The sequence below is a fragment of the Myodes glareolus genome, chromosome 5, assembly GCF_982192425.1.
Source record: "Myodes glareolus chromosome 5, mMyoGla1.1, whole genome shotgun sequence".
NCBI classification, from domain to species: Eukaryota; Metazoa; Chordata; class Mammalia; order Rodentia; family Cricetidae; genus Myodes; species Myodes glareolus.
The window spans coordinates 14,383,231-14,395,645 of NC_142030.1; the positions used below are offsets into that span (position 1 = coordinate 14,383,231).

The 12,415-nt window shown below is 50.8% G+C and overlaps 2 protein-coding genes across 5 annotated transcripts in view; one reads left to right on the forward strand and one right to left on the reverse strand.

Moving 5' to 3' along the window:
- Positions 1-2,520, forward strand: part of LOC148121981 (epoxide hydrolase 1-like) — a 109,085-nt gene extending 106,565 nt beyond the window's left edge. Inside the window, exons 8-9 of the mRNA XM_087906075.1 lie at positions 1,472-1,597; positions 2,008-2,520. Coding sequence (XP_087762201.1) covers positions 1,472-1,597; positions 2,008-2,209 — 328 coding nt within the window. The 3' untranslated portion in view covers positions 2,210-2,520. The remainder of the gene's footprint in view (positions 1-1,471; positions 1,598-2,007) is intronic.
- Positions 2,521-4,753: 2,233 nt separating this feature from the next.
- Positions 4,754-12,415, reverse strand: part of Tmem63a (transmembrane protein 63A) — a 36,815-nt gene continuing 29,153 nt past the window's right edge. For all 4 annotated transcript variants that reach the window (XM_085687614.2, XM_085687616.2, XM_085687617.2 and 1 more), the window contains exons 18-23: positions 11,563-11,725; positions 9,570-9,675; positions 7,998-8,165; positions 7,296-7,411; positions 6,931-6,993; positions 4,754-5,679 (exon numbers count right to left, since the gene is read on the reverse strand). In XM_085687614.2, the coding sequence (XP_085543740.2) occupies positions 5,512-5,679; positions 6,931-6,993; positions 7,296-7,411; positions 7,998-8,165; positions 9,570-9,675; positions 11,563-11,725 (784 nt within the window). In that variant the 3' untranslated portion in view covers positions 4,754-5,511. The remainder of the gene's footprint in view (positions 5,680-6,930; positions 6,994-7,295; positions 7,412-7,997; positions 8,166-9,569; positions 9,676-11,562; positions 11,726-12,415) is intronic.

The window sequence follows — 12,415 nt, forward strand, 5'->3', positions numbered from 1 at the left end:
TCAGGGAACATCCCGGGAGCAGCGGCAGCATCCACAGTGGACAGCCGGAGACCAGAGCAGGGACTCTTCAGGAAGCTCCTGGGAATCTCTGGGGTTGTGACCCTGCAAAAGGCCACATCCTTCAGTGACAGCCAGGATTCGTCAGCCCCTCACTGAGCTCCAAGCTCCTGGGAATATGGGCTTCCCTTGTGGTCTTCCTCCTTTCCTCTCAGGACCTAGTACAAAACCTGATCCCCAAGGCGGTAAGATTTGGGCTGTCAGGCTACCCCCACCTCCAGCCCTGTGGTGTTTGCCAAGCTAACCTGTCTGCACACCCTCCCACCATTTTGCTCTTCTTTCAAGACACAATCAAGGTCTTGACAAGATCAAGGTGTCAAGATCACCTCCTAGAGGTGTCTTCCCTGCCACCCAACCCAGGCAAAATATGTCCCCAAGTCCTTGTCTTTCCTCTCCTCTACCAAGGGACAGTGAGCAACAAAAGTGAGTTTGTGGTGGCTCATAATTTCAGAGATTCCAGCTGTGGTATCTGGCTGTTTCTGAGTCGACAGTGAGGGAGAGCATGAGGGTAGGCAGGCAAGGCAGAGCCACAGAGCAGACTGGCTGAGAACAGGCACAGCATAAGAACAGGACCCCAGCACCCTGCAGGCTTCGCCAGACTCCTCTTGACTATCACCTCCCAAATGTTAACAAATTAGAAAGCCATCTATAGAGCTTTCTATTCATGTGGTCAGAGCCCTCAGGATCCAGTCACTTCCCCAAAGCCTTATATCAGTTTCTGCACCTTTTGTGGGGCACATCCTATCCAAATCATCACACTGATTGGCATGCTATCGAAGTAAGGGACCCGTGTTTTCTATATGCTTTACTTTGATGTCCCTACACATCTTCCAAGCATTACTCATTCTATTTTTACCAAAGGACAAACTGAGACACGGGCATAGCAAACAACTGTGAGTCCCAGGGCTCTTTAGTACTAGGGCCAAGACTAGTACCTGGGTCCCTTGACTCTTGGTTCATCACCTCGAGCCAGTTTGTGTGCTGGCTCCTGAGGAATACCCAGAAGACCAGCCTCTTCCTGCTGCCAGGAGTTTCAAATCCCTTAGCATCCTGGGAGAGGGAAATTCATTACTCTGAGAAACCTGGAATCTTGAACTGGGGACGGGAGAATGGTCACTGGAGGGTGGGCAGTGCTAGCCACGACCTGGAAAACCCAGGAGGAAGGGGGAGGTAGACGCTGTGGTGTGCAACCCTGGGCTCAGAGTCCCTGGGTGCACGGGCGCCACCTGGTGGTGAGACAGGTGGGAAACGTATAACTTGTCTGCCATGGTTAGCACTCTGCATTAGCGATCCACCTAGAAACAGGACCTTGACCCAGTCAACCTATCGAAAAAAAATGACACCGGTCATTTGAGGGAAGTCAGATAGGCAAGGACCCTGGCACTGAGCCTGGGCATCCTGTGTGCTTTCCCAGGAAGTACTCCCTGGAAGATCTGCTGACCAACATCATGATCTACTGGACAACAGGAACCATTGTCTCCTCCCAGCGCTTCTACAAGGAGAACATGGGCCAGGGCGTCATGGTCCATAGACATGAAGGGTAAGCCTGGCTGAGGAGGGAGAGGGGACTCTGGGCCTGGGGCTGGTAACCACTTGGCCTTTTATTCAAAGAAGGCATGATGGTGAGATAAGAAAGACAGCAGATGTTCTCAGGATCCTGCTCTGCTGAGACAGAGGAATTGGGGTTTACAACGTCTACATTGAGACCCTCAAGTGACAGCGAAGGAACAGACTCACAAAGTGGGTATCTAGAAGCTCACATGAACTGTTACATGCTCCTCTCAGGCAGAGAGGGTCCTTAGTAAGTAGAAGCAGAGGCTGTAGTGAATGGCTGACTAGGTCTGTCCTTGTCATTGTGGGTCCACATGGCCTCCCTTAGCCCTGAGGCCCTGATCTTGCCCATGGGACATGAGAGCAGCCTTAATCCACAGCAACCCCTCTTCCCCGCAGGATGAAGGTCTTGGTGCCCACTGGCTATGCTGCCTTTCCTTGTGAGCTACTGCATGTTCCAGAAAAGTGGGTGAAGGTCAAGTACCCCAAGCTCATCTCCTACTCCTACATGGAGCGTGGGGGCCACTTTGCTGCCTTTGAAGAGCCCAAACTTCTGGCCCAGGACATCCGCAAGTTCGTGTCCCTCGCAGAGCTGCAGTGATGCCCTCGGGGATCAACCACAGCCTCAGCAGCCGCCCTGGCACCTCCCCAGGCTCCCTTGAGAAAGACGCCCCCTTTCGAAAGAATGAGCTTAAGATTTCCTGACCCGCAGACTCTGGGAGCCTGGGTGCGCTCCTCCACATCTCACCACCCCATGTTAGGTCACAGACCTTAAAACATGTGGCCACTTTAAGAGCCAGGTGCCCCCAAGAGCCCCAGCTCTGGGAAGATCTAGCCATGCCTCCCCCCCAGAGGAGGGTATGTTGATATTTTGTTTGTGCTTTAATAAATAAAGTTTGCCTGAAGATCAGAGTGCAAAGCAGTCATACTAATGAGCCATATAGACCAGGCAGTGGTGGCACACACCTTTAATCCCAGCAGCCACACTAGTCAGCCATAGAGGCCAGGCAGTGAAGGCGCACGCCTTTAATCCCAGCACTAGAGCAGAATATAAGATAGGAGGAGACAGGAGCTCTGGGTCTCGGACTGCAGTCAGGCAGAGGACAGAATCACCCAGCCTTGGTAGAGGTAAGAACTCTCTAGTGGTTGGCTGCTTTGTTTTTCTGATCTTCAACTTGAACCCCAATATCTGTCTTTGAGTTGTTATTACTCATGCTATAAAAGGGAGAAGAAGAGCTAACAACTGCTCTGTCCTCAAAGTCTCCCCTCTACCTTGCAGCTGTCTGTGGGCAAGCAACTGCTGCTCCCTAGACCTAAGGCAACTTTGAATTGTGATTTCATGCTTACCTAGTGCCTTCCTGCCCCCCTGACTCCCAGCAAGTAAGATGGATCGCCAGGTGTGGAGCCTTCCCCACATGCCAAGAACTCCCTTTGTCCCATACCCTCAGAGCCTCTCTGCCTTGCTCCTTCCCTTTAAAACCCCCTTGTAGGTCATGGCACTCCTAATAAAGCTTGTCTGGAACAGAGTTCACTTCAGCACCTGTCTGTGACACTTGTCTATAACACCTGTCTCTCACACCTGTCTGTGACACTTGTTATGACATCTGTCTCTCACACCTGTCTGTGACACTTGTCTATGACACGTCTCTCACACCTGTCTGTGACACTTGTTATGACATCTGTCTCTCAACCTGTCTGTGACAATTGTCTATGACACCTGTCTTCCACACCTGTCTGTGACACTTGTCTATGACACCTGTCTCTCACACCTGTCTGTGACACTTGTTATGACATCTGTCTCTCACACCTGTCTGTGACACTTGTCTATGACACGTCTCTCACACCTGTCTGTGACACTTGTTATGACATCTGTCTCTCAACCTGTCTGTGACAATTGTCTATGACACCTGTCTTCCACACCTGTCTGTGACACTTGTCTATGACACCTGTCTCTCACACCTGTCTGTGACACTTGTTATGACATCTGTCTCTCACACCTGTCTGTGACACTTGTCTATGACACGTCTCTCACACCTGTCTGTGACACTTGTTATGACATCTGTCTCTCAACCTGTCTGTGACAATTGTCTATGACACCTGTCTTCCACACCTGTCTGTGACACTTGTCTATGACACCTGTCTCTCACACCTGTCTGTGACACTTGTTATGACATCTGTCTCTCACACCTGTCTGTGACACTTGTCTATGACACGTCTCTCACACCTGTCTGTGACACTTGTTATGACATCTGTCTCTCAACCTGTCTGTGACAATTGTCTATGACACCTGTCTTCCACACCTGTCTGTGACACTTGTCTATGACACCTGTCTCTCATACCTGTCTGTGACACCTATGGCAACTTTCCTAAAATTTACCTGATGGGCTATGGGCCTGTGTTAAGAAATATAGCCTTGGTGACAAATGATTTTACAAACACCATCCTCTACTCCAACCCACATGGGGCCATCCTCGCAGAGGCGAGCTCACACTTCTGCCCGTGTACTTTTGTGCCTACTGGGCCATGTGAAACAGTCCAGACTGGTAAAAGCAGCAAAGGCAGCTGGAAATAACCACTGACCGGGGCCACCCTGAACCAAGCAGCCCCCAGTGTAGTGCTGGCACCATCCAGACACTTATAGAGATCAAGTCCCTGGAGAAAAGGCAGTGTGGCTGGCTGGTTCAAGTGAAAGGCCCTGACAGGCAAGGGTCACCAGAAAAAGGGATGGGCAGATCCTACTTGGTCCCTGTGGTAAGGAACTGAGGCAGGCCCAAGTGGTTGGTTTCTGATCTACCACAGCTCTGCCCTAGCCTACACCTTAACCCAACCTTGGACAACTAAGTCCCACCTATCCCCATGTATGTCTTGTCACACCTCTTCTTCTCCATGTGGGCCCTGGGCCTCCACCTGTCCCTTATAGCCCAATCCCAGATTCCACTCTAGAAAAAGAAAGAGCTGCCCCAAACAGAAGAAATGGAGGGGCACCCTCTTCTCTCTGTGTCTGCCACTCTGTCCTCCCATCATTCCAGAGTACCCTTGACGACGCCCCTCCCATCTTGGACAGAGCAGACACATCAGGTAGAGGCTGAAAGAAGCCTGCATGGACATGAAAAGCCACACATTAACCTGGAAGAGGCATGAGGAATGAGATCTTACCACCAACCGAGCGGTCACTTTATTAATGGTTCTCAGTGTCCCTGCCTACTGCAGGGTGACCCCAGTCACAGGATCTCAGGCAGCATGATACAAAAACCCAGAGGTACAGCAGGTGCGGAGGTGGCCGCATAGCCAGTGGGCAGGCACGTGCTGCCCTGCTGCTGGCAGCAAGGACAAGATGCTTCCTGGTCCCTACAGCCGTCCACTTTTCCCTGAGAAGGGGCTGCAGACTTGGGAAGCATTGTAGGACCCTACATGGGCTCCATCTCTGACCCAACTGCTGTAGGGTTGCTGGTCATTAGCTATGCATCCGCTTACAGAAGGTTAAGCTGCATTCCAGGCTTTCCTGGACACATCTCCTCATCAACCGGTAGTCTCTAAAACTGATCAGTCTGAGAGCAAAATTCCAACACACGATCATGACTACAAACCACTGGGGACATCACCCCACCTTCAGAGCTGTACCCTTGCGGTGGGTGGAGAAAATGTGCATATCCTCATGTGACCACACGAGGGAGGGAGCTGCAGGTGTTCCCCACACTAGAACCAGAAAAGCAGCCTGCAGATGGCGCTTAGGAGCAGCAGCCCTACCACATACCCTCAGCCAAGGGCCTGAGCCCCCATGACCCGCTGGTTCCCTCCTCTCACTAGACAGGAGCTTGAAAACAGGAAAGCACTCAAAAGCCTGTCTGGGCTCCAGTCCCTCCTGAGTGCCCTGAGCCGGTCAGGCCAGCAGCTTGCCCACTCTCAGGATTCCTGGTAGGCACCGGCGAGGCTGTCACTAAGATTCTGAGCCACAGGCTGCCCAGGAAGAGTCCCACTGATGTTACGGATGGCACCGTATGTCTGCTGTTGCTGCGGGGATAACGCCGTCTTCTCGGAGGCCAAACCGTTCAAAATCCGAGGCACGTAGGGCTGTTGGCAGATTCGAGAGTTAGGTCTTGCTTGGAAGATGGCAGGTCAGACACCCCACATCCTGATCATGCCCCACACTACCCCTTTCTCCCAATGGGTGGCTGCATATCAAGAAATATCAAAAAGGAAAGAAAGAGAAACAGCATTCACATGGGGGCATCTGGACCCTAAGTAAGCCAACTGTGTGTTTCTCAGCAGCCAGAGCAAAATGGAAAACAGTCTACAGCCCAGTTCTCCTGATAATATGAAGAAAAATGAGTGACTTCCTCTAGTTCTCAGAGAAACATCCTTCCTGCTGCTGTACTCTGAGTGACCGTCTCAGCTTATTTGGGAACCAGACTGTCGGTAGAGATGCGTGTCTGTTAGTTATGCAGTCTCCCAGGCCCAGGTTGGAAATGAAGGATTTTCAGCTCCCACTCAGCCTGCTCTCCTTGCTGCCTGGTAGGGCAAGGATGTCTCTGGGTAATTACGCTACCAAATACCTACTTGCTAGGGTTTGTCCAAGGACAAACCTCAAGAGGAGTCTTTAACCCTAGGAAGGTTGGTATGGGAGGTCCTTCTGTCTATGTGTTGCTATGTGTTGTGTTCTGTCTATGTGTTGCCCCTAGAATGACAAAGAGTGAGGAGGCCACCAGAGTCCCACCCTCACACCTGTTAGGATGGCCAGAAGTCACCACTCTACCATCTGGGGCTCAAGGGCCATTCTCTACCCTGAGGTAGCACCCTGGAGAATAGAGACAGGGAAAACCGGGAAGAAGAAGGGGGCCTTTCCAACTTGGCACCCTCTTCTAGAAAAGGCACCCTATGCTTTTTGCTGAACTCAAAGGGGCACAAGTCTGCTGTCTCGCATAGCTGTCCCAGGATCTCACACAGACACTCGGAAAACCAGTGACAGAGCTGCATACAACCACAGGACCTCCTGATACAGCAGCACTGAGCGTCCAACTCTCCAGGCAGTGGGGCTGAGAGAGGGCAAGCGAGCAGGGCACTGTGGCCCAGAGAAAGAAGGGCATCCACTGGGCAGCGTAAGCCTCAGTGGCCAAGGCAGCTTCCTGTGTGCAGGTACAGCAGCATCCTGACTGACTAGAGTCCTTTCAATTAACATTAGTTCAAAACTAGCCTGCCAATTGACCTGGGATCTCTTTTTAGCTAGCATTATGCCAGCTTATTCCTATGGCTTCTCTGGATGGGACCTTACAACCAGAGGAACAAAAGGCAGTCACCATGGGGATAGAAACACAGATCGCTTACTGTGAATGATGGGGGCATGTGGGCCTCTGTTTCGCTTCCTCTGTCACTTGATAATTCTTCTGTCTGTGGACAACAGCAGAGACACAATGACGAACAGAACTGGTCTCTCTGAACAAAGGTCCCCCAAACAAACAGACTAGTAACCAGCAGAATAATGGGACCAGCTGGCACCAGACTCCCAGTGTAGCTCATCTGAGGGATGGGGACAGGGGCCTGGAATAGGGGAGGGAGGGAGGGAAGTCACATCACACCCGAAGAAGAGCCAGAGAAGGCTGGTACTACAGTCACATGGAGAGGGAGGAAGAAGAGGGAGCCGCTGCTGTCCTCAGAATTGCCTGAGGCATGGCAGACAGCAGGGTGGGTACCTTGTAGTTCCAGGGGCTCAGGTGCTTGAAGCATCCAAAGCAAGTGTAGAGCAGGCAGGCCAGGATGGTGAGCAGTACCACCAGGAAGGTGAACAGAGTGGAGGGGGCCGTCAGACCTGGGAACACAGGTGCAGCCTTGAGGCAGGGGGCTGCCTATCAGGGGACTGCTTGCTCTGTCGAGGAAGGGGCCAGGCCTGGTGCCTAAACTGTGGGTGATTGCTCCCTAGCCACCAACCCCACCCCATCAGTCAGAATGATATCCTCACAGCCAAGAGCACACAGGGTATAGTACCCACGAGCTGGCTAGAATCATTCCTAGTCAGCTTTTGGACACTGGGACACCAAGTAAATGGTCATTTGACAGGGGGATTGCTGGGACAGCTGCCCCCAGACTCTGGAGCCTAGGGCTAGACAGGACAGGCCAGCCACTCCCTGGGGGTGGCTGTAGAGCTTATATCCTCCAGCTCAGTCCCCCCCACCCAGACCGGTACTGGATCTGTCTGCTCTGTGGGAATTTTTGGAGCTATGCCACACCTGACCTAGGTCAGGAGCCAGGTTGCCAATACCATGTCAAATAGCCCTCACCCAGGAGCACCACGTTCCACCATACTGATGCCATGAAAGTAGTCAGGGACCCAACTGGCCAGTGTGCGTGTGGGAATAAGGGCCACTGGCACGGAGCCAAGAGCAGAATGCCCTTACCCAGACGAAGGAAGGAGAAAAAGAAAAGCCAGAAGAGGCAGAGGATGGGAGCTGCTAAGGCCTGGTTCACAGCAGCAAAATGAATCCTCTTCTCCAGCTTGGCCGGGAGGTAAGCGAAGTACAGGTTGTGCCGGTCCACCAGATGCTTGAGCAGGATGTAGATGAGACCTGCAAACGAGGGGCTCTGAGCTAGGGGTCTCGCTGGGCCACAATCCCAGCACATGGGAGGCAGAGGCAGGCAGATCTCTGGGTTTGAGACCAGCCTGGTCCACATAGTGAGTCCAGGACAGACAGAGCTATACAGTGAGACCCTGTCTCAAAAAAATAAAGAATTAAGGCTGGGTGGTGGTGGCGTATGCCTTTAATCCCAGCATTTAGAAGGCAGAGGCAGGAGGATCTCTGTGAGTTCAAGGGCAGCCTGGTCTACAAGAGCTAGTTCCAGGACAGGCTCCAAAGCTATAGAAAAACTCTGTCTCAAAAAACATATATATATACACATATGTGTGTGTTTGTTTTATTATCTATTTATGTGAATATGTATGCTTGTATATATAACCAAGGAGGTGAAAGAGGTCAACTCTTTGAAGCTGGAGTTCAGGCAGTGAACTGCCTGATGTGTGTGCTGGGAATCAAACTCAGATCCTATGCAAGGACAGTATGTGCTTTTAACCACTGAGTCATTTAGCCACCTAGCCCTTAATTAATTAAATAATTAAATTATATTAAAAAGAGTCAATCATGGTAGTACAAACAGCTACAATTCCAGTGTTTGGGAGGCTGAAGCAGAGGATCCCAAGTTTGAAGCTGATCTGTGCTACAACATAGCAAGACTTTGTCTTTATACAATATATGATCTATATAATGATGATGGTGATAAAAATAATAATAATGAAAATCATGACTGAGGAGCTAGCTCAGTCATAAGGTGCCTGCTGCAAGCGTGAGGACCTGAGATCAGATTCGGCACCAAGATAAACACTGGGCATGGTGGACACACATCTGTAACCACAGCGCTGGAAAGAGGAAGCAGAGATAGGCTGCTCCCCAGAGCTAGCTGGTCTACCAGTCAGAGAGCTCTGTGTTCATCCATAGTGGGGAGTAACAGAGAAAGAGATCCGAGAGTAGGCATAGTGACTCGCACCTTTAGTCCAGCACAGGAGGCAGAGCTCAGAAGAGCAGATCTTTGGGAGTTTGAGCCAGTCTAGTCTACATAGAGTCTACAACACTACAAAGGGAGACCCTGTGGTTAAAAAATCAAGGAAAGGAAGGAAGGAAGGAAGGAAGGAAGGAAGGAAGGAAGGAAGGAAGGAAGGAAGGAATCCAATATCTTTGCCCTATACACCAAGTGCATGGACACCCATACTCAACCATGCACACATACATACACACACACATACAAATCAAATAAGATACCATGATGGACCAGAATAGAAACTCACATCAGACACGATAAGAGAATAACTACACGATGTCATTCTGCTAGGAATCCACTGTGACCTGGCGGTAGCAATCAGGCAGGTATGAAAGAGTCAGCTGTCCATGAACCCTGAGACCAATGCCAGGGCCACTTACCAAATGGCACGATGATGGGGCAAGTGATGCTGTAGGCCATGATGACGGTGAAGACACACAGCGTCCATGCATACATGGCTCCAAACTCGTATTCAAAGGCCTGGTTCTAGGAAAGAAAGGGTTAAGGCACTCTAGGCTGGTTCTGTCCCCAAACATCCTCCTATGTACCAAGCATGGGAGATGGGAGGTTTCCAACAGGGTTGGGTGATATGGGATTCCCCTCTGTATGTTGTAAATACCATTGGTTAATAAAGAAACTGCCTTGGCCTGTTGATATGGCAGAACTTAGGTAGGCGGGGGGGGGGGGGGTAAACTGAATTCTGGGAGAAAGAAGGGAGGAGTCAGGAGAAGCCATGGAGCTGCTGCTGGAGACAGACTTGCTGAAACTTTGTTGATAGGCCGTGACCTTGTGGTGATGCACAGATTAATGGAGATGGGTTAAATTAATATGTAAGAGTTAGCCAATAAGAAGCTAGAGCTCATGGGCCAAGCAGTGATTTAAATAATATAGTTTCTGTGTGATTATTTCGAGGTCTGAGCTGCCGAGCAGCTGGGAACCAACAAGTAGCTCCCTGCTGCAGCTGGGGAGGACTAGTTAGGATGAGTGCTACTGAATGCCACGGCTTTCTCTTCTCCAGCCAGCTCCAGATTCTCTTAGCTCAGAGTCAGAGCTTCCAAGACACAGTATGTGCTCTCCTAATGTTCTCTTGGAATCGTGTCCAATCACCAGGGCAATGAGCTGGAGATACAGTGGTGCAAATACAGCTGGAGTATACTCCACAGAGAGTCAGTCCACACAGACTGAGCATTCTCCCTGCCAACAGCTCAACCCTAGCTCAGGAGGCCTGAACCAGTCCAGTTAGTACCACAGGAAAACAAGGAGATTGGTGGTATCCATCCCAAAATACAGAGGACAACAACCGGCCTCCTACTTCTTCCCACCAAGGCGTAGGGAAATAGAGAGCCCACACCACCAGACTTAGGAGATGCTGCTGGAGTACCTTCCGCTGCTTCAGCCAATAGTCGCTGAAGCACAAGCCCACAGTGCTGCGGGAGCGCCTTCCGCTCCGTCAGCCAATAGCTGCTGAAATACGGCTCCTGCTCCAGCGACTAGGCTCCCTTCCTGACGGTTTATGGTGTATGTAAGTTTTACCCCCCAAAATAAATACCCCTTTAAAACATAACTGGTGTGGGATTGATTCGCCATTAAGGAGTTCTGGAAAAGAGCCTGAAAGAGCTCTGACACCAGAGGCCTCCTAAGAATCAGTCCAGAGACCCTCAAGAAGAGGATCTATGGGTTGTTTATCGTCTCTCTCTTGCTACGCAGGTGCTTAAACCAATTCATGTATAGCTTTTAGCTATGTACTTCACATGTGATGACTAACCTCGATTGTCAACTTGACCGTGTTTAGAATCACCTTGGAGGAGACATAGCTCTCAGTGTGAATATTTCTAGAGAGGTTTAACTGAGAAGACCACCCCCACCACAAGGAATGTGGCATCATTCAGTGCATGCACTAAAAGTCCCAGGTTGAATGAAAGAAGGAAAAGAGTCAGCAAGCTGAGTACCAGCATTCGGCTCTCTCTGCTTCCTGATTGGATCCAGTGTCAGCAGCTGTCTCAGGCTCCCACCCCACAGGTACAAAGTGCTCTCAGCCCCACACCTTCCCTTCACCATGGACTGTACCCTCAAACTGGAGGCCAAAATAAATTCTTTCTTCCTTCCTTAAGCTCCTCTGCCAGGTCCTTTGTAAGGGGGATGAGAAAAGTTAGACAGTGTGTGGCCAGACTGGTTAGACCACAAAAATCCCAAGCTCTTTCTTTCAGCCCATGATTTAGAATAGAAGCTAGAGAAAGACTCGCCAGGATCCAAAGAAGTTCCAGGCAGAGGCGACCCTGGGCCGGGGCTTGAAAAGCCCTTGTCACTGTGCCTAGCACTTATTCCAGAGAGCTGAGAGACCCACAGGAGAACTGGAGGGATCCGAGGTGGTACCTGCTTAACATTCCTGCGGTCAGCGGCAGTCTTGGCCATGATCATGCGGAAGGTATAGAGGATGAGGCCGGGCAGCCGCAGCAGCTCCATGCCACTGCCGATGAAGGCTGAGGCGATGACATAGTTCACAAAGAAGGCACCCTGGTCTGGCAGGAAGACACACCTAGGGAGTGATGCAGATCTGTGAGCTGGGAGCCCAGAGCTTCCTTCCAGCTGGAAGGAGAAAGGGGACCTCTGGGGGGCTTTGCCTGCATCCATCATTCGGTGCACATCTGCAGAGAGCATCTGCGTGTCAGTTACTGCACTGAGAGCTAAGAAGAAAAGCAAGCTGCGTTGCTTGTGATTGTCCATCACTGGGACAGCAGAGAGGCAGGAGGATCATGAGTCTAGGCCCTTCTAGCTACATAGCAAGACATTTTCTCAAAATTTAAAATAATATAAAACAAACAAATTTCAGCCCTTGGGAGGCAGGCAGTTCAAGGCCACCCTGGCCTACAGAGCAAGTTCCAGGTTCCAGGACAGCCAAGGCTACAGAGAAAGCCTGTCTCGTCTCAAAAACAAAACAAAAAAACAAACAAACAAACAAAAATAAAAAAACCGAAAAACCCAAGCCCCTTGCATTTGCACACTCTCGGGAACCCAAACATAGGCATGTACAACATGGCAGGCAGTGAGGGGCTGTCTGGCTGTGTGGGAATGTCGATGAGTTTAGTAGAAGGCTGATCAAAAATGGCGAAGAAGAAGCAGGTCACCCGAACACCAAGAGACCACGGGTAATAATGACACTGATGAGAAGTGGTGGCCCTGGCATTGCCAAGGAACAGTATGAGGGGAGGTGGGCACGGAAAGCAGT